The sequence below is a fragment of the Trichechus manatus genome, unplaced genomic scaffold, assembly GCF_000243295.1.
Source record: "Trichechus manatus latirostris isolate Lorelei unplaced genomic scaffold, TriManLat1.0 scaffold00052, whole genome shotgun sequence".
Lineage (NCBI taxonomy): Eukaryota > Metazoa > Chordata > Mammalia > Sirenia > Trichechidae > Trichechus > Trichechus manatus.
The window spans coordinates 7,585,560-7,606,101 of record NW_004443988.1 but is presented as its reverse complement, the minus strand read 5'-3'; the positions used below and the strand labels follow the sequence as shown (position 1 = coordinate 7,606,101).

Here is a 20,542-nt window from a genome sequence, read left to right as displayed (position 1 = left end):
TTTTTTTTTTTTTTTTTTTCCTCCAGAAATCAGAGGCAAAGTCATCTGCTGAGATCCAGGGGTTCAGAGATTGGAGGAGAGAGGGTGTAGGAGCTGACTAGAGAGAAAGCAGGATTGCCAGCACTTGACAACTTAGGTACACTCATACAGAAGATGGATGGTTGGATTCATCCAGGGTTTGAATTTTTACCAGGCCTGTAGAACAAGCAGACAAAAAGAAAGGAAGTTCAGAATATCAACAAGAGACTGATTAAAATGAAGGAACCTAAGCTAGACAGGATGTGGCTGATGTGGGGAAAAACGAGAGATCAGTGGATATGCCTTGATAAGGTTGAAGACTCAATATAGTGGTAGTAGTTGAGCAGTCTACCTGTAATGATGGGAGAGAGTGATCAGCTAGTGGGATGTCTTAGTGATTTTGGAGGTTAAGAGGTTTTGAGTGATAAGGTCCAGGGTGTGACAGCGGAGTGGGTGGCGTTAATTCAACTGAACGTTATGAGCTTCAGAGGAACAAGGTTTTTCAAGAGGGGGAGGACTATTGGTCCAGAAGTAGCACTGGAAGGGAATTGAGAAGACACTGATCCTACTTTTTACCTTGAAGTAAGTGGTATGTGAGAGAATGAGCAACCTCCACTTGAGAGCCTGGGAAACTAGAAACTTCATTTCCTGGAATTTTTTGCATCCAAGATTTTGAATATGACTTAGGATTTGCCAGTCAGATGTACTTTTGGAGAACTCAGATTTGGATTAGGGAGAGGCCAGCTGAGAGTTACTCATTTTGCTGATGAAGATTGTGGCAAGGGTATGGTTCTGATCTGGTAAAGCGGCTTCCCGTTTAGTCAGGTGGCTTTCTGATTAAGGCAGCGCCGACTTGTTTATGGAGCCATCAACTGTAGTGGGGCTTGTTTTAGCAGGAGGCTTTCCACCATGGTGGAGGAGAGGCCTTATGGCTCTTGAACTAGCGGCTCTAGCAGTAACTTCCCAGTTGGACAAGCAGTTGTTCCTAAACTGTTTTTTCCTTTAACTCACCCAGTGATCTTGTATGCAAACTTAAGTATGTATCTCAGTCACCTGAGGGTCTTGTTAAAACACAAATTGCTGGCCCAATTCTGAGAGTTTCTGATTCAGTAGGTCTAATATAGTATTGGAAATTTGCATTTTAACAAATTCCCAGATGATGCTACTACTACAGGTTTTGGGACAATACTTTGACATCCACTGATGTGAACCATTTACTACCCTGTAATAAATCCCTTTCTGCTTGAACTGAGTACAGAATGTTCACTTCTGTATAACTGAACCTTGACCAATATAATCAAAACCAAACCCATTGCTGTCAAGTGGATTCCGATTCATAGCGACCCTATAGGACAGAGTAGAACTACCCCATAGGGTTTCCAGGTAGCGGCTGGTGGATTCAAACTGCCAGCTTTTTGGCTAGCAGCCGAGCTCTTAACCACTGTACCACCAGGGCTCTTTATAGTTATTTTATTCATGTCTTCTCTGTCCTTGCCTACTTGGTCTGTCAGTGACTGGAAGAAGTAGTTCTTGTATTTCTTGAAGATTTTGCTGTATATATTTTGATACTGTTCCTTGATGTCTAAAAGTTCATTATGCTTATCTTTTTTATGTGATTTGAAGTTTATTCATTATAAAGTCTCCCTTTTTGTCCCATTTAATACTTTTTCCCCTGATCAACTTTGCTGTTACCATCAAAATTACTTTCTTTTTGCTTACATTTACCCTGTATATTTTAATTCATCTTTTTACTTTCAGCTCTTCGAGTGCCTTTGTTTTAGACATCTTCTAAAAAGCGTGGTTGTTTCGCTTTTGACTTAATCTGACTCTTTATTCTTTCTTTTAATGGATGAGTTTATCTGGTAAATATTTATTGTTACAGTATATATGTTTTATCTTGCTTCTGTCATCTTTGTTTTTGTTTTATGTGTGTGTGTGTGTGTGTGTGTGTGTGTGTGTGTGTTTCCTTTATTTTCAGTCTTTTACTGTGTGGTCTAATCCTTCTGATTTCTGTGGCCTACTGGTTATTTAGAACCCTGGTGGCGCAGTGGTTAAGAGCTACAGCTGCTAACCAAAAGGTCAGCAGTTTGAATCTACCAGCTGCTCCTTGGAAACCCTATGGGACAGTTCTACTCTGTTCTATAGGGTTGCTATGAGTCGGAATTGACTCTTCAGCGATGGATTTTAATGATTTATTTTTAATGGATTTTAATGGTTATTTTGGAAGAATACAGTATGTTCTGTTTTTAGTTCTACTAAACATTTAAATAGTATTAAAAAACCCAATGTGTTGCAGTTAATCAACCTCAGAAGCAAAATTAGGATACTTCTTTTGTCTTAGTCTAGATTAGTCAAAGATTATCCATCTCTGACTCTTCTCAGATTATTGGTATTTTTATGTGATGGGGCCTTTAAAATTTTTAAGTTAGAGTCTGTACACTATAATTACTGTGGTTATTTAACTCAATTTGATGTTTTAGTGGATTAAATGCTAGTCTTTCCATATCACAACTTCCCCATTAGAAAATTCTTTAATTTGACGTATCTTTCAATTGGCTATGTAGGGTCTTCAAATGGATTTTTTTTTTTTTTTAATTTTAAGTAAGGGTGCATAAGTGTTATAATTCCTGGAATCTTGCATATTTAGAATGTCATCCTTTTGCCTTTACGTGAATGGCATCCTAGTTAAGTAAAGAATTCATAGGTCACATTCTTTCTCTCAACCCTTTGTCTTCTGCCACCAAGTGTTTCTGAGAGCTCTGAAGCTGACCTGACTTTTTTTTTTTCCTTTCTAAAGCTGAGATGCTCACTGTTTTCTTTTGAAATTTAGTATCTTCACTCAGATATTTCTTGGTCTTAAGGATTCCTTATTGATTTTCCCCTTTTACACAGTAGCCTTTTGATTTATAGGCTGAGGTCTTTATTTCAGAAAAAGGATTTTTTATTCTTTTTCTATCTTGTTTTTTTATTTCAGGAAATTTTCTTCTGTTAATTTTTTTTCCTGTTCCCATTTTTTTTGCTCTCTTCTTTAGAAACATCAGTTATTCATATGTTAGCTCCATCTTTATCATCTTCTTGCTAATCCTTTTTATCTCTGAAATCTGTGTGATTTTTCTCAAGCCTGTCCTTGTCACTGATTCTCTTTTCAGCAGTATAGTTTCTACTTGTTGCTTCTCCTGTGGTTTTCATTTCTATGATTTTATTCTTTCACACAGTTTCTTTTCTTACCTTGCCATTGTTTTATCTCTTCTTCAGCCTCTTGCATCTCCTTTACTCTCTTGTTTCTTGGAGTCCACGGTGTCAGTGGCTTTTTTGAAAGTATAAAAGTTTTTGTTGGAAGTTTTGTTTTTGGAGCAATTCATCAAAAAGGTACTCCCCTCCCCCTTTTATTTTTTGTACAGTATCTGTGCATAGGTCCCATGTTGGGTCCTTTTTGTTTATTACTAATTTTGAATGGGTCATTCTATCAGGAAAGAAGCCTTGATGACACAGTGGTTAAGTGCTTGGCTACTAACCAAAAGGTCTGTGATTCAGACTCACCAGCCACTCTGGGCAGAAAGATGGGGCATTCTGTTTCCGTAAAGATTAGTCTTGGAAACCCCATGGGGGCAGTTCTACTCTGTCTTATAGGGTCGTTATGAGTTGGCATCGACTCAACAGCAACAGATAGTTCTACCAGGACTTGCTATTTACCAAAGAACAATGTGGGTGGATTCTCATTGAACTCTGTTTACCTTGGCACTGTTATATTGTATCCTTAGCGCCTGATGTTATATTGTATCCTTAGCACATGAGTTACAAGGTTGGATATTGTTATAGTTTATAATCTGCTTGGACTGTAGCTTCTTCAAGGGAGACAGTTGGGAACTTTAATTTGTATGGTATTTTGTATTAGCACACTTTTCCACTGAGATTGATGAACTGTATCATTAAGGAATGTATAGACCTATGTAAGGGTTCTCTTCTGGGGAGTTTTTTTTCCTCCTTTGTCATAGGCAAACAGGTTATTCTGGCCAAAAACTGTGGAGTTGTATGTTGCTCAGGTTTTTGGTTTGGTGGTCAGTGTTTTTGTTTATCTCTGTCAGGTTACCTTGGTCCATGGTTGCATAGCTGAGTTTTTCTGGGTTTGAAGAAGATGAAGATTCATGACAATTTAGTCCATTATTCAGTGTGGATATGGCCCCTTACTGTAATAGAGTGTTCCTTAATTGTCTCATGGCCTGCCTACCTCCCCCATCCAGGTGAAAGATGGATGACAGGACACCAGGGAACTCTTTTACTTATTCTCAAATCTGTTCCCTGGCTAATATTCACAGACATGGCTGTTAGCTCTAGGCGTTCTCCTTCAGTTTGGTCTAAATTTTATACAGTAAAACCTACAAAAGCCAGAACCTGTGTAAGGTGGAAACCTGTCAGAGAAGGAGAACTCAGATATTTTCCACTAAAACAAGGAATAGAAAAGTGATAAGACTGCACCCTGTCAAAGGCAGAAAACTTGTAACACCCAGAAAAACAAGGCAGTGCTGTCAGGTTCTGGCTGTCACAGGTGTCACTGTAGTGTCTTGCAGATATTCTTTGTAGTCTATGTTAGCAAGTTGTGGCCCTTCCCTAGATTCATAAAAGACAATTTTTTTCTTTCCTGCAATTTTTTTGTGGGAGGCGGAGGAAGTTTGATTGATTTCACTGGGTTTCAGGGAGAGGAGTTGAATAATTGTACATTTACTGCAGTATTTTTACAAGAAACTTTATGAGCTTTAAATAATGTAAATAAAGCACTTAGCATAGTGTTTGGCACATAGTAAGAATTTAGTAAATGGTAGGTAGCTTTTATTATTGTTTATTGTCTGCTCCACCAGAATGTAAGTTCTATGAGGGCAGGAAACTTGCCTGCCTTGCTTAGTGCTGTATTATCAATGCTTGGACAGTGCCTAACATATAGAAAGTGCTTAGTAAATTGTTGTCAAATGAATGAATAGATGATCAGGAAGCTTGGGTGTCTGGTTGTGGGTGGGGGTAAGGGGAGGAAAGACAGGAAAGTAGAAGAATCTGAGCCAGTGGTATAAGTAAGCAGGGTGATTAGGTTCTGCCTTCCACTCATTTGTATGTCTCTGTATGCAGGGGCAGCCATTTTGGGGAGCGCTGATGGATACCTACGGGGTCGGCTGCATTGCCCTGGGGGAGGCCGGCCCCGTGGGGAGCATGACTGTGGTAGACTCTCCCGGACAAGAAGTGCTAAACCAGCTTGATGTCAAGGCCTCTCCAGAAATGACAAATGCGGAGGCCTCCATAGAGATGTCTTTACCTACCCCTTTGCCTGAATTTGAGGATTCTCCTGATAAGAAGAGGTTCCCTCTAGAGCAGGAAAGCCTCTCCAGACTGGAACAGCAAGGTATGTACCTTGTCCTTTTACTGTATCTCTACACTCCTAGCTTAAGATGAAAGAGAACAGGTTGAACTCACAGGATTCAAACCTGTGTATGGTGTAATCTGCTACAAAGAGGTTTCAGCAGGGGTTGGCCTGAGCTCTGGTCCCATCTCACAGACCCATATTCTTCTCTACAGATCTTTCTTCAGAGATGTCAAAGGTCTCAAAGCCTAGGGCCTCAAAGCCTGGCCGGAAGAGAGGTGGTAGGACACGAAAAGGCCCAAAAAGGCCCCAACAGCCTAATCCTCCATCAGCCCCTCTGGTTCCTGGTCTCTTAGATCAATCCAACCCTCTATCCACCCCCATGCCTAAGAAACGAGGTCGAAAGTCCAAGGCAGAGCTGCTACTGCTGAAGTTGTCAAAAGGCCTAGATCAGCCAGAGTCTCCACCTCCAAAGAGGCCCCCTGAGGACTTTGAGGCCCCTTCTGGGGAACGACCCCGCCGAAGGGCTGCCCAAGTGTAAGGATTGTGGGACACAGCTTGGTGGAGGGGGGTTGGGGTGAAGGGATCAGGGTGGGGCAGATGTTGGAGAAGTGAGAAGACTATGATGAGGTAGCAGGTAAGCTGGGGTGATATCTGGGTTCTGGGAACTTGAACAGTCTTTTAGCTCTTAGCACAGAGACTTTTATCTATTGCTAACTTTGTCTGTCTAGGAGGCTTCCTTTCTGTACCTCGTACCCAATCACATTTTCAGAAACTCCCCCAGCACTGCACTGTTATTTTACTGCCCCAGTATGTATCAGTATATATATGCCCTTCCATTCTTTCCCTTTGCCCTCTGTGATCCTTAACTGTGGTAGAGTGAAGAGTGCATTGGACTTTTGGAAGACCCAGGTTCAGAGTTCACATTTGTTATCTGAATCATCTTGGCCAAGTCATTTAACTTTCCTGAATTCCTGTTTCTTCATCTACCAGAGGGAAAGGGGAAATTAATACCTGCTTCACAGGGTTGGAAACCCCGGTGGCATAGTGGTTAAGAGTTCAGCCACTAATCAAAAGGTTGGCAGTTCGAATCCACGAGGCACTGCTTAGAAACCCTATGGGGCAGTTCTACTCTGTCTCATAGGGTCGCTATGAGTCGGAATCGACTTGATGGCAATGGGTTTGGTTTTTTTGGTTTTTCACAGGGATACTGGGAGGATCCAGTGAGATAAGAATCAACCAAGTGTCTGGAAAAGTGGGCTCTCAGTTAAGTGTTTGTGAGTATGGCTCTGATTCTGCCCTATCCCACAGGGCACTTCTGTATCTTCAGGAACTGGCTGAAGAGCTCTCAACAGCACTGCCTGCTCCAGTGTCCTGTCCTGAGAGCTCCAAGTTGAGCAGCCCCACCAAACTGAAGAAAAGCCAGGCAGATGCAGACCCTCAAGGTGGGGGAGGAGAGGATGATACTGCACAAGACGAAGACTTTGTTCTTCAGGTTGAGGCTGAAGATGAGGAAGAAAGTGAGATCCCGAGTGAGAGCTCATCTGACCCCGAGCCTGCAGTGCTCGCAGTGCCCCAAGTGCCCACAGTGTCTGCAGTGCCCCAAGTGCCCGCAGTGCCTGAAGTGTCCACAGTGCCCGCAGTGCCCGCAGTGCCCCGAAGCGCCCCCCGAGGATCCACTTCAGGGGTAACCTGAAAGGACAAGAAAGTGGATGGGAAATAGTAGGATTAGTAGGAGGTCAACAGGGCGCCCCAAGGGATAGCTTTGGCCTATTAAGGTGGCCAAATAGGTAAAAGAAGATATGGACAACTTCAAAAACGGTTGAGATATTAGGGAAATGGGGGAGGGAGGCTAGTGAACAAGGTTATTGATTCATATATTGAGCATCTAGTCTGCCCTATTAAACACAAACGTGAATAAGACAGAGTCCTGCCTCACAGAGTTCAGTGTGATAAGTGATGTACCAGGAGTGAACAAAATACTTCAGGCATATAGAGGAAAGGCGATTAACTGATTAGGCGGCACAGAGGATTGATAGTTGAGCAGGGTCTTAAAGGGATAAAGAGAAATTTCCCCAAGAGGATGATTTTCCCAGAAACTGATTATGGCTGGAGCATAGGGCCTGGGGTAAAGAGGTGAGGGAGAATACATTAGAGAGGATGAAAGAACTAAGATTGGTAAGAGCATTGTATGCCATGCTGAGTGAATGCCTGTCATCTAGGCTACAAGGAGCCAACAAAGGTTTTTAAGTAGGAGGATAACATGGTCAGTTAGGAAAATAGGTCAACCTGCAGCTGAAAATTAGAAGACAGCTGCAGTTATCCAGATGAGAAATAGTAAAGGCTTGAACCAAATAGTGAAGGAAGAGAAGGTGAGGGGCAGATTCAAGAGATATATAAGAGAAGTAACAGGACTTGGGAGTTGAAGGAAGGAAGAAGTTGAGTGGGAGCTTCTAGTTTAGATCGTGCTACTGTGCACTAGCATCTGGAATACAGGAATAGTGGGAGACTTGAGAGGGGAGTGAGGTGGGCAGGGGGGATTGATAAGTTTACTTTTTGACATGTTGAATTGAATGAGCCATGGGTCATCCCACTGGGGATATCCAGTACCCAGTTGTATCTGTGGAACCAGTGCTTTCCTTGCCTAGAGTGCAGAATTTAAGGGAGCACAAAACACTCAGTAATCCAGATAAATGATATTTCAATGTAATATTTAAAAAAAATTAAAAAGCAATAAATCCATGATGAACACATACCAAAATTTTAAATAAAGACAGGAACTATATTTCTGATTTTCCCTTTTCCTCAGTTGCTGATGTGGCTTAGCACAACACTTTGGGTCTAGAACTTGTAGAAAAGTTGAGACTGAAAAGATTAACTGAGTTTAAATTTGATAATCAGGGTTAAAGATGGTAGTCAAAGCTATGGAAATGGATACAGTCGTCAAGCGTGAGTGTATAAAGGTGTGAAAAGAAGACAGGAGGGACTCTGGGGAATACCAGCATTGAACAAACCAAGCAGAGGAGGGAGAGCCTTCAGAGGAAACTGAGAAGGACTGTTAGAGAAGTGGAGAGACTGTCCCATGGGGCAGGACTTTCAAGAAGCAAATGAGTGTCATCTGAATCAAATGCCTTGGAGGTATCGAGGAAGATGAACAAAAATAGATAACAGATTTTGCAATTTTGATGGAGGAGTAGGAGCAGAAGGTGCTGAAGTCATTGTAATGGTTGAAACACAAATCTTTCAAGATGCTGATAGGTCAGTGGGTAGAGAGGAAGTAATGCAAGGAAAGTAAAGCAGATGAAAGATGTCTCCTGGGGACTTCCACACCAGCCTGTAAAATTTTCTTTACCTTTTCTTCAATTTCATCCTACAGAAGCAGAAGCCACACTGCCGAGGAGTGGCTCCCAATGGCTTACCAAATCACATCATGGCTCCTGTTTGGAAGTGCTTCCATCTCACCAAGGACCTGTGAGACTTGGGGAATGGGAGCTAGGGATGAAGGGGTGCAAAGGGTGATCTAGAAGTGGGGCAGTGGGGAAAAAGAGGGCGCTCACAAGGCAGAAATTCCTCGGTTGCACTAGCCACATTTCAAGTGTGCAATGGCTACTTCCAGCTAGTGGCTACCGTATTGGACAGCCCAGACATAAATAATTTCCATCATCACAGAAAGTTTTATTGGACAGCACTGCTCTAGAATTTCTCTCCTCCTTCATTAATGTTGCTTCTGTGCCTCTAGTCGAGAACAGAAGCATTCATACTGGGAGTTTGCAGAATGGATTCCTTTGGCCTGGAAGTGGCACCTGTTATCTGAAATGTAAGTTGAAGGGACACCTCTGAAGCCTTGGAGGGAATGGCACCACTGGAGATGGAAGAGTGACAGAGGGCTCTGGATGTATTTTGGGAATCCTCGAATTGGTGGAACTCTTCCAACTTTAGGCTGTTTCCTTTGCCTTCTCCCAGTGAGGCAGCGCCTTACCTGCCCCAGGAGGAGAAGTCTCCACTTTTTTCTGTACAACGTGAAGGGCTTCCTGAAGATGGCACACTCTACCGAATAAATAGGTAAAGATTGTAGCTCAGCCTTTTTTTGATTCTAGGAAACAAACAGGAAAAACAAATGTTGAAAGGGATGGCATGTTAGCCCTGCCCTTCCCCTGCTGCTGGTCCAGTTGGTCTCAGGGGTAAGAGTCCTGGCTAGAGCTGGTCTGATCGCTACTTCCGGCTCATCACTGCCGGCTAGACTAAGGGAAGCTAAGGAGGTGTTGGAGGAAACCAGTTTACAAGGCCACATCCATTCAAATAGACCTGGACAGACTGGCACTAGATAGAATACTGTAGTAAACCAGAATGAACAGCTCATCATCTTTCAAGATGAGCTGGAGCTGGACAGACTTTGGGGAGGAAAGGAGGAAGATAAGAGTGCTGGCTAAGGAGTCTTCTCACCTGCAGACTGTTCTTGATATTCTGACCCTTAAGCCAGTTCACACTAGCACCAGGTGGAGCTTTCATTCTGCCCTCATTTCTTTTTATTAATTCTTTTCTTCATCCCATCTCTGCATTCCTCTAGGTTTAGCTCAATCACAGCACACCCAGAGCGCTGGGATGTGTCCTTCTTCACAGGAGGACCACTCTGGGCTTTGGAGTGGTGCCCAGTGCCAGAGGGGGCAACAGCCTCGCAGTATGTGGCTCTGTTCTCCAGCCCTGACATGAATGAGACACACTCACTGAGCCAGCTTCATTCGGGCCCTGGGCTGCTGCAGCTTTGGGGCCTTGGGACCTTGCAGCAGGAAAGCTGGTGAGGTGGGGCTGGGACACTGTCATGGGAGGGTGGTTGAGGAGGAGAGAAGGATGGGGGCTGGACAGTGTAGGCGGAAGGGCTTGGATTGGGTTGAGACAAGTGGGACACAGGCTCTTGCAGCCCTGGGATCCTCCTTCCTACCTGTTCCCGCTCATGCTGTCTCTCCCCAGTCCTGACAACAGGGCCCACTTTGTCTATGGGATTGCTTGTGATAACGGCTGCATCTGGGACCTCAAGTTCTGCCCCAGTGGAGCATGGGAGCTTCCAGGCACCCCTCGGAAGGTACTTCCTGTTTGCTTTGGGGATGGCCCTAAGACTCAGAGCCAGGACAAAGGCCCTGGGAGTTCTCACAGTCGGAGGAAGGAGATTGGAGACCGGTGGGTGGAGTTTTTCCAGCAACTTGCTATCATATTTCCAGGGAGCAGGAACCTCGAAGGTTTTCTGAGAGGTGCCTGAGGGCAGCAAGCTCAGCACAGGTCTGGTCTCACCCTCTAGGACCCTCTCCTGCCCCGGTTGGGTCTCTTGGCTCTTGCCTGCTCAGATGGGAAGGTGCTGCTGTTCAGTCTGCCCCATCCTGAGGCCCTGCTGGCTCAGCAGCCGCCAGGTGAGTAGCACAGTAAGGAGAATGGGGCTGCTGTAGGGGTAGCCAGAGCTTAGCAGGGCCTGTCCGTCTCCCCTGAAACTCCAGGCTCAGTCTCTCTGGTACAGAGCTTTGCTCAGCCACCTCTCCCATTCTGACTTCACACTTTGTTCTCGAACTCTCTCAGTTAACAGCCTGCAGGCGGTCTTCTCTCTTGCAGTCTTATAACTGCACTTTCTCAGCATGTTATCTTCTTATCTCCCTCTCCTCCCTATTCTTTCTCTGTGCTCTCAGGCCCGTCTCCCTCTTACTGCCACAGGTGATTGGCTGGGGCTGACAAAAGGGGCTCATCACCCCTGCCGTACTCTTCTTGTTTCCTCTAATCCTGTTCCCAGCTCTCCTGCCCTCACCACCACACATACACAGTCTCTTCGTTGCAAATAAAGGGAAAGAATATTGAGCTGAAGATGAGCAAGAAGAGGAAGGGCAAGAAAGGACAGCTCCTGTTTGTTGAATTTATTTATCTTTCAACAGTACTGCATATTTAAAGCAGAGAACACCTAGATTTGGGCCCTGGGAAGTTCCATATTTGGTGATCTGGTAAAGGAGGAGGGAATAGGACGTGAGGAAGTGAAGACAGTAAGTGTAGATAATACTTTCAAGAAGTTTGGGTGTGAAAAGGAACAAGTAAATGAGTGTGCTGGCTGGAAGTGAATATGGAGTAAAGGAAGGGTTTTTTTGTGTACATGTGAATATGAGAATGATCTAGTAGAGAGATAAGGATGGATAATGCAGGAGAAATAACTGAATGAGCAAAATTCTGGAAAAGGTTGAAGAGGAAAAGAAGAGAGCAGAGCGGAGGGATTAGCCATTCTAATAGGAGGAAGAATACTATCGGGTGTAATGGAAGGAAAGAGGATGGGACCAGATAGAGGTAGATTTGTAAATTTAAAGGTAAAGAGGAAAGCGCTTTCTCAACAATTAAGAGAAGGTCATCATCTAAAGGGTGAGGGGAGGGAAGGCTGGTCTAAGAGAAAGGCCTGATAGAATGCCTGGTTAGGATCCTCTGATCCACAGCATCAGTGACTGCTCTTCTTCCCTCACAGATGCGATGAAGCCGGCCATTTATAAGGTGAGTGCGGAACCTGCTACCTTAGCTGAGCGCCATCTTCCAGAGCCTCTCCCTGCTGGTTCTACATTGAATCTCCTGCTACCTCTGAAACTTTCCCCCATATTGCTGGATTAAATAGTAGGTATCCCTAACCCTAGTCCTCTCTCCTCTGTCCCTGCAGGTAGAATGTGTGGCAACCCTTCAGGTGGGGTCTGTGCAAGCCTCAGACCCTTCTGAGTGTGGCCAGTGCCTTAGCCTGGCCTGGATGCCCACCCGGCCCCACCACCACCTGGCTGCTGGATACTATAATGGTAAAAACCAAAACAACCTAAGAAGCTGCTGCTGTCTAAACTTTATATAGGCTTGATTTCTGGAGGTTGTTTCTTTTTTGGTTCAGTACTGGATATTTTATAGTTACAAGTATTCAAACAATATAAAAAATACAAAGAGGAAAGAAAAAAGTCATTAGAATTTTTGTACTCAAAAAATAATTAAATGTAGATGAACATCATTTCATGCAGTTTCTTATGCATATATAAAGAGATTAGATGGAGAGAGATACAAAAATGAGATATTATGTAAGCTATTTTAAATTAAAAGATATCAAATTTAATTATACTTTAATTGCATAGAAGACACTGGAGTGAAACTGAAAGAATAGCTAAGCTCCTAATAAATGTTCTTTCACCACAGGAGATACTAGTTCTGTAAGATATTTTTTAAATTAAAAAAAAAAAGATTATAAATAACATTAAGTAGTTGGAGTTAGTAGGTTGTTGTTTTTAGATGGCAATTTCCTTTTTAGTCATGGTCCGTAGACTCCCTGCTAGGAAGACAAGGAAATCACCACTGTGGCACTTCTTCCTATCATCTCTCTCTCCATCTTTTCATTGTTTTTCTTTTGGTGATACTATTCCTACGTTGTCAAGGTACGTGATACTTGATGCTGTTCTGCTATCTTAATTCCCAGAGTGACTTGGTCTTAATTCTATATTTAAGTGATTGAGGGTCTCCACCAGTGCTTTTATCTCAGCCTCTTTCTCCACTGCTGAATTATTTATATTGCTTAGCTGTAATTCAGGGACTCCCTGGGTGGCGTAAAGGGTTAAGTGCTTGACTACTAACTGAAAGGTTGGCGATTCAAACCCACTCAGAGGCACCTCAGAAAATAGGCCTGGCAGTATGCTTCTGAAAGGTCACAGCCTTAAAAACCTTATGGAGCAGTTCTACTCTGCACGCATGGGATCACCAAGAGTCGAAATCAACTTGAGGGCAACTAACAACAAAACAAAGCTGCAGTTCACTCTGAATAAGTTTTTTAAAGAAAGCCTTGTAGGTGCTACATTCCCTGAGTTTATGTTAAAAGGAGTTTTTAGCCCTTTCCTATCATATGTACTACAAAAATTTTTTCCAGCTATTGTTTTTAAATTTTTATTCTTTATTTTTTATTTTTATCCAAATTATACCTTTGATTACCTTCCCCCCGCCAGTCTTGTGTTTAGCGTTTGGATCAGCCAAGTTAGTTTCTATTTGTTTTCTCGCCTTCTACGTTTTGTTGCTTTTTGCCCTTACCTTTTCTTTTTGTCTTAGAGCAGGAGTTGGCAAACTTTTTTTTGTAAAAAGCCAGATAGTAAATATTTTAGGCTTTGTGAGCTGTCTTGCCATTGTTGGGACTGCTCAACACTGCCATTGTAAGGGTAAAGCAGCCATAGACATTAGGTAAACAAATGGGTATGTCTGTGTTCCAGTAAAACTTTATTTACCGAAAGAGGCAGTAAGCTGTATTTGGCCTATGGGCTGTAGTTTGCCAACCCTTGTCCTAGAGGGCCTATGCCTTTTTAAAATCCCTTTACTTCTGTTTAGTAGGGTGCATTCAACCTATCATCTTTAACTGCAGGTTCCAGACTCAGCTATTACTTTTTTATTGATAAGGATTGAGGCTAAAATATCAGATTGACTAGTTACGTCATAGAAGGAGTATTGGGTAGCTAATCATGATCCCCATATCCTTTCATAAGGGTTTAGCTCTTAGGGTAGAAGACAAAGGTTTCAGGAACCCAGAGAGAGAAATTAGAGCAAGGAAGAGAGAACCTACTTTTAATGCCTGCGCATTCTGTCTCTACCTCAGGCATGGTGGTTTTCTGGAACCTTCCCACTAACTCGCCCCTGCAGCAGATACGGCTCTCTGATGGCTCCCTGAAGCTCTACCCCTTCCAGTGTTTCCCAGCCCATGACCAGGCTGTGCGTAACCTGCAGTGGTGCAAAGCTAACAGGTAGAGAATAGGAGAGTTGTGGAGGCGGAAGGTGAAGACTAGGGCAGGCTGACTTTTCCAGATTTGTAAATATTTGATCTCCCATCTTTTTGTAGTCATTTTCTAGTCTCTGCTGGGAGTGACCGGAAAATCAAATTCTGGGACCTTCGACGACCTTATGAACCAATAAACTCTATCAAGCGCTTCCTGAGTACAGAGCTGGCCTGGCTGCTCCCCTACAATGGTGTCACTGTGGCTCAGGACAACTGCTATGCCTCGTACGGCTGGATGGAGACAGGAGGAGCTCTGGGGACAGGCCCTAGGGGTTGGGGTGCAAAGGGAGTCAGATTGTTGTGGGGAGAGGAGGGTTGAGTGTTATTTCACTGAAATGATTAGGATTCTGGAAGGATTGAGGAGAAATGATGAATCTAATTTTAGAAAAGGAAGATTTTATTTCTCTTTCTCTTACAGTTATGGACTCTGTGGAATTCATTATATTGATGCTGGTTACCTTGGTTTCAAAGCCTACTTCACTGCTCCTCGAAAAGGCACTGTCTGGGTGAGCCCTCTCTCTTCCACAGTCTTCATTACACAGGAAGCTATTCATTTAATCACCTAGTAGTGGTCAAGAAGAGGCAGTAGTTTTTGGTAGAAGGAGGAAAAATAGGTGTGTGGTAACTGTATCGTCAGTGACATGGGCTGTGAGACACTCATTTTGTTTGTGTGTATGTGTCTCTCTCCCTCCTAGACTGTTACAGTTCCCAGAACTGAATGAGTATGAATGAATGAAATCTGTCTCTTCCTATCAGAGTCTTTCAGGATCAGACTGGCTTGGGACAATAGCTGCAGGAGATATATCCGGGGAGCTCATTGCAGCTATATTGCCTGATATGGCCCTGAACCCAATAAATGTCAAGCGGCCTGTAGAGCGAAGATTCGTACGTATATGACTATCTGGTGGCAGCACCATTTCTTGGATCCTAATCCATATGCCTTCCCAACTCCTGGTAGTACCCAGCCCTGATGTTATCCCTGAAAGTCTTAGAACAGAGTTGTAGAGAATATTCCCAGCCCTAGTGCATCTGAGCATAATACTACTGCCTTTCATCTTTAAGTCTCTCCTGCCCAAAACCAGTTTCCTCATCCCTTACCCTTATTCTGTCTTCAATATTATAGAACCTAATCTCCTGGTCTCCTTTCTAGCCTATATATAAAGCAGATCTGATTCCGTATCAGGACGACCCTGAAGATCAAGACCACTATTCTGCTTCATCTGGGGCCCCCAACCCTCCCAAGGCTCGAACTTATGCGGAAACTGTCAGCCATCACTATTTGCTCTTTCAAGACACAGATTTGGTAAGTTGGGGCCAGGAGAATGGGTCCACACCCATCGTTAGAAACGTCAGAAACCTTTAGTCTTTGTATAGTTGGGAACTGTAAGGAGTTCTGCCACGAAGATGCAAGACTGAGAAGCTACTCACTTTCTTCTTCCTCCTCCAGGGCTCGTTTCACGATCTTCTCCGTAGGGAACCAATGCTGCGCATGCAAGAGAGAGAGGGGCATTCTCAGCTCTGCCTGGACAGACTGCAGCTGGAGGCTATTCATAAGGTAAGAACCTGGCCTCTCGTCTTCTCTCACCTCCACTGTTATTTCCCCCCCAACTCTGGGCCTTTGATGAAATGACAGCTGAAGACAGAATGCAGCTTCGGCAGCCTCGTCCTCCAGAGCATGGTAGACACACTTCATTCATTGTCTTCTCCTCATTCGTCCCTCTCCACCCCAGCATGGCCCTATCCTTTCAGATTGTGGCTGGTTTTCTGGTTCATTTAGTTAGGACTCACCCAAAGCACCAACTGTGGGCATCTCTCTTTTGTCTTTATTCACAGGTACGTTTCAGCCCAAACCTGGACTCCTACGGATGGCTGGTATCTGGGGGGCAGTCAGGGCTGGTTCGGATCCATTTTGTCCGTGGACTCACCTCCCCACTGGGCCACCGTATGCAGCTTGAAAGCCAAGCCCAGTTCAATGCTATGTTCTAACTATCCTGCCCCACTGAAGGGCTTGGCTTCCCTCCAACCAGCCATTGCCTTCTGCCCAGTTCCTAGTCTTGGTCCACACAGAACCCTTGGAATGAAGTCTACCAAGAACAAATGGCCCCCAGGCACAGAGCCATAGGAACTGGGGCTTTCCTGGACAGTTACGCTGCCCAGGCCTGGACCTTTAGGCCTGTTTCCCCAGGACTCCTTAGATCCCTTTCCTTCCATAGACTTCTCCTGTGATCACAGCCTCCAGTAGGCAGGGGGCTCTCCCTCCCTGAACTCTCAAGGCTCCTCAGCCTAAAACTATGGTTCACCAGAAACACTCAGGCCTGACCTAGGCTTGGGAGTCAGATTGCTCATATTGAGCATATTGTGAAGTAGGTAAAGCCAAGTAAAGGTACTGGGTGTTTTTGAGATCACATATGAGTGGGTGTTTGGAGAACTGGAAAGGGTATCTGCATGAAGGCACCCGTCTGACTATATTCCAGAATCCAGTGTTACTGCCTTCCCACATTTCCTCTTTTAGAGTAACCAACACACAGGCGTATAAGGGGTGATAGTAATTTATTGAACAGAAGCTGCTTGTAATATTTCTTTAACTGAGGAACACCACAGACACCCTACCAGTAGAACAGTGACTCAGATCTTACTTGCTCCTGCTTATGAAATATTCCTGGCCACTGGTCACCTGACCTTACTTGAACACTCCTGGACAGTCGTGTTTTAAAAGATCTTCCTTTATATCGTCAAAGGGTATACCTCTAAATTTTACCCGCTGGTGTTAGGAAATCTAGTCATTCTTCCCTGTGATTGCCCTTTTAAGTATTTAACGATAGCTATCATGTGTTTCCCAAGTATTTTCTTCTCTAGATTAAATATCTTCAGTTACTTCAACCATTCTTTTACACGTCATGATTTTTGATCCTTCATGGTAATTGTCACATTGTTTAGCTGTGTTATTTCAGCTCTGTATATAGGAGCGTTCAGAACCCAAGAACAGTACTTTATGTCTTGTTATAGCTCATCCTGTTGGTGCCCTCTTGTGGGATGCTGCAGACTCACAGTGCTGTCTCCTAAGCAAGAATGGACAGACTCCAGCAGTGAGGCATAGGCAGCCATGGTCTTGGGATCCATACAAGTATAGGCTGGGGTTGGGGTGGGGGGTACTTAGATGGCCGCTGGAAGCAGAGAAAAATAGGCAGCCAGATCCTACTGAAGGGAGTGAAGATTACTTTTAAGTCCTACCAGGAACAAAACACTCTTGCTCTACGACTGACTGGCTGAATATCTGGGAACAGTTTTCTGCTTCTCCAGAGGAGGGAACTGATCATATGTCAGGAAATCTCCTTTAAGAGGAGAATAATCAAGTAGTTCAATACCCTCCATGTACAGAAGAAGAAACAGCAGTAGAGGGACCACAGCCCATGTCCCTGCCAAGGAGCCAGGTGTTGCACCACCCTATTGTGGTGCTCCAGCCCAGGTTGTGCTGGTTTTGAGTTTTCTGAGCTGACTGATAGAGAAGTGCCTTCCATTGCAGAGAAGTTTTACTTGTTCTACACAGCAGCCCCTTGACACTGCACCATGAAATCCCACTCGGTGCCTGGCATCCCACACTGTTGAGACTGTAGGTTGGTGCCGGCAGCCCTGCTTTTGCTGCTCAGTCTCAGCCCTAGTCTCAGCCTCCGTGAGAAAATCAAGATGATGCTTTCAGCCTTTGGTCTTTCTCTCTACCATGTGTTTTTCTTCCCAGACCACCCTCATTTCCAAGCCTCCCTTCCAGTATCCTCACCTTATATTATCCATTGGTTCCTGCCCTTTTCTACCTTTGTGGTTTGTTCATACTATTCTCTCCTCTAGGAGTTCCCCTTTTCACCATCTCAAATTAAGTCCTTCATCCTTCAAGACCCCAGCTCAAATTCTGCCTTCACCAAGGAGCCTTCCCAGATTTCTCCAGTAAGAATTTTCCCTCCCATGTGTCTCAAGGGGGCAGGAGGGAAAAGTGATAAGTATTTATTAAGCACTTGATAGGAATATGTTACATAATCCTATGAGGTGGGTATTGTCCAATTTTATTTAAACTACAGAACTACTAAGTAGTGATGCCTTGGTTTGATCCCAGTCTGACTTCAGAGCAATCTCTTTTTACCTCAACTTTTCAACCTACCACATTCAGTGCCCTATTACATTTACTAGCGTAAATTCACTCCTCTAGCATGGTATTTTGCATATAGGAGTCTTTCAGTTAAATGTTTGTGAAAGTGAATTCTCTTGCTTCCTTATTCTGTTTCTCCAGTATCTGTGACAGGATTCTCCCTGCCTTAATTATATAGGAACTAGGTAAATTGGGGCTGAAGCTAGCTATGTAGAGAGCCTGAAAAGGGTAGGTAATTGCTGCCCGCCTGACAAATCCACCCCCAAGGATACTGTAGGAATTTCTACAACCCTAGAAAGGATATTGCACTATATTCACAGAATCTTAGAATGTTAGAAGAGGATTAAGAAATCATTCAGTCTACTCATTTTCAACTACTTTTGGTTTGGGCCCTTTGTTAAATGGCTCTTTCTAGAAGTATAAACAGCAGTTAAGACAGAAGGACCTGTGGTGATATCTCCCCACAAAGGGCCCAGTTTGAAAAACAGGTAGTCTAACCATTTTACAGACGAGGAACCTTAGGTTCATATCTAATGATGACCAAGGCTGCAGTCAGTTAAGGACCCAAACCCTTTTCTGAGGTTCTGTAATTCCATTGTTTTCCATGGAATAGTTATCTTAACTCAGCATTTCTAAAGGCCCTGTTGTGGGCAAAGCACTGGAATAGTTGCTACGAAGGACAAAGGTGAACAAGGCGGTCCATCCATTCAGGAGCTCACAATTACCAAGGCAAGTGAAGGGCCTAGAGACACAAATAATAAAAGCGCGCCCACACACATATGCAGTTTCCAAACTGAGTCTAGAAAGTCTTGAGACTGACAAGGACATCAGGACCTTGGCCAATTCTGGGGGGGTGTGGGCGGTAACGCTGTACCCAGGTTGAGAGAGGCCCTGGATCGGGGAGAGAAGGTGCAGGAAGCAGAAGGCACCCAGGCGGAGACGTGGCTGGCGGGCCCCAAACCAAGACCTGGGGCATTCCACGTGTAAAGGGGGTTGCTCATGCAGTGGGTGACCGAGCTGAGCCGCTCTCCAGGGGTATTACACGGGTATTAGTGGCTCAGCCGACACCCACTCCCTGCTGCAGACAAAAGGCTCTCGGCCACGTCGCGGCCTGCCGGGAGGAAGGGGCGGGGCTTGCGGCGGAAGTCCCGCGGCCGGCTCAGGTCACCCGCACAAAGCGCGGCGCGCGCTCGCAAGGCATGTGACCTTCCTAGCCCCGTGGAGTCACGGACGCTGTCCCGGTATGGAGTTAGACTCAGGAAGGATCCGGGCTGGTACCCACTAAGTCTGAATCTGGGGACCGACCGGGTTCACTTTCCGGGGCCCCAGGCTCTGGGCGGAAGCCAGAGCAAGCTTGTCCTGCCAAGGTTGCCCTTCTTCAGGGCTAGGGGTGGGGAGGCAGGTAGCTGCTCAGGCATTCCTCAGCCACAGTCTTCTCTTCCCTGATTGTCTAAGGCGACCGCTGTGACAGGATGCTGTCCAGGAAGCATCCTTCCTGAGGCTTGTCCCTTTAGGACAGATTGGAAGCGGGGGATGGGCACAAAAGGACAGTTAGGAATCTCCTTAATTGTGAGGAGGGGCAATGGGGGTGACCCCCTCTCCTTTTGGCTTGACAGGAAGCATGGCACTCTGGCGGGCATACCAGCGGGCACTGGCTGCTCACCCGTGGAAAGTACAGGTCCTGACAGCCGGTGAGTGTCCCTCTGGGGCCAGAGTGGGACCAGAACAGGTTGATTTGGGAGACAGAGGCCGGTCCCACTGCACCTCCCTCATTCCTTGCTTCTGTTCAGCCCCGTTTAAGGGCTGGCATCTCTCATTCCAAGCTGTCCCCCGTCTTTTGGAGGGTAGGTCGGCAAGGCCGTTCTGAAGGGAGGGGTACGCAGTTTGCTTAGTTGTGAAGTAGGATCTGGAAAGTCCTCGGAAAGCTGAGGCTAGACATTGCCCAAACTTAGAAAACTAACAAACCATAACAAACTCTCCTCTAACATTTTACAGTGTGCAAAGCATTCTCACACATTATCTCCCAGGGTCCCCCAGAGGTCTGTCAGCTAGGACTACTTGAGTGTGTGTTAGATCACACACTTAATAGGTGTTGAAATCAGGACTGTTACCTGCAGTTTGTTTTTCTTAGTTTTTTTTTTTTTTTAATTGTACTGCAGGTGAAGGCTTACAGAACAAATAGTTTCTCATGAAACAGTAGTACACATACTGTTTTATGACATTGGTTAACAACCCCACAACATGT

General features: G+C 44.8%; 2 protein-coding genes across 2 annotated transcripts in view; both read left to right on the top strand.

Annotated features, from left to right (window-relative positions):
• The window catches only part of GTF3C2 (general transcription factor IIIC subunit 2), a 19,587-nt gene extending 2,455 nt beyond the window's left edge, over positions 1-17,132 (top strand). Inside the window, exons 2-20 of the mRNA XM_023732432.1 lie at positions 27-136; positions 5,137-5,407; positions 5,581-5,902; positions 6,677-7,052; positions 8,742-8,836; positions 9,105-9,182; positions 9,329-9,427; positions 9,933-10,160; positions 10,334-10,445; positions 10,659-10,767; positions 11,850-11,875; positions 12,036-12,165; positions 13,983-14,127; positions 14,223-14,384; positions 14,578-14,665; positions 14,916-15,044; positions 15,310-15,462; positions 15,607-15,714; positions 15,993-17,132. Of these exons, the coding sequence (XP_023588200.1) occupies positions 5,161-5,407; positions 5,581-5,902; positions 6,677-7,052; positions 8,742-8,836; positions 9,105-9,182; positions 9,329-9,427; positions 9,933-10,160; positions 10,334-10,445; positions 10,659-10,767; positions 11,850-11,875; positions 12,036-12,165; positions 13,983-14,127; positions 14,223-14,384; positions 14,578-14,665; positions 14,916-15,044; positions 15,310-15,462; positions 15,607-15,714; positions 15,993-16,145 (2,760 nt within the window). The 5' untranslated portion in view covers positions 27-136; positions 5,137-5,160 and the 3' untranslated portion in view covers positions 16,146-17,132. The remainder of the gene's footprint in view (positions 1-26; positions 137-5,136; positions 5,408-5,580; positions 5,903-6,676; positions 7,053-8,741; positions 8,837-9,104; positions 9,183-9,328; positions 9,428-9,932; positions 10,161-10,333; positions 10,446-10,658; positions 10,768-11,849; positions 11,876-12,035; positions 12,166-13,982; positions 14,128-14,222; positions 14,385-14,577; positions 14,666-14,915; positions 15,045-15,309; positions 15,463-15,606; positions 15,715-15,992) is intronic.
• A 2,784-nt stretch (positions 17,133-19,916) lies between these two features.
• Positions 19,917-20,542, top strand: part of MPV17 (mitochondrial inner membrane protein MPV17) — a 17,937-nt gene continuing 17,311 nt past the window's right edge. Inside the window, exon 1 of the mRNA XM_023732396.1 lies at positions 19,917-19,988. Within this exon, the coding sequence (XP_023588164.1) occupies positions 19,919-19,988 (70 nt within the window). The 5' untranslated portion in view covers positions 19,917-19,918. The remainder of the gene's footprint in view (positions 19,989-20,542) is intronic.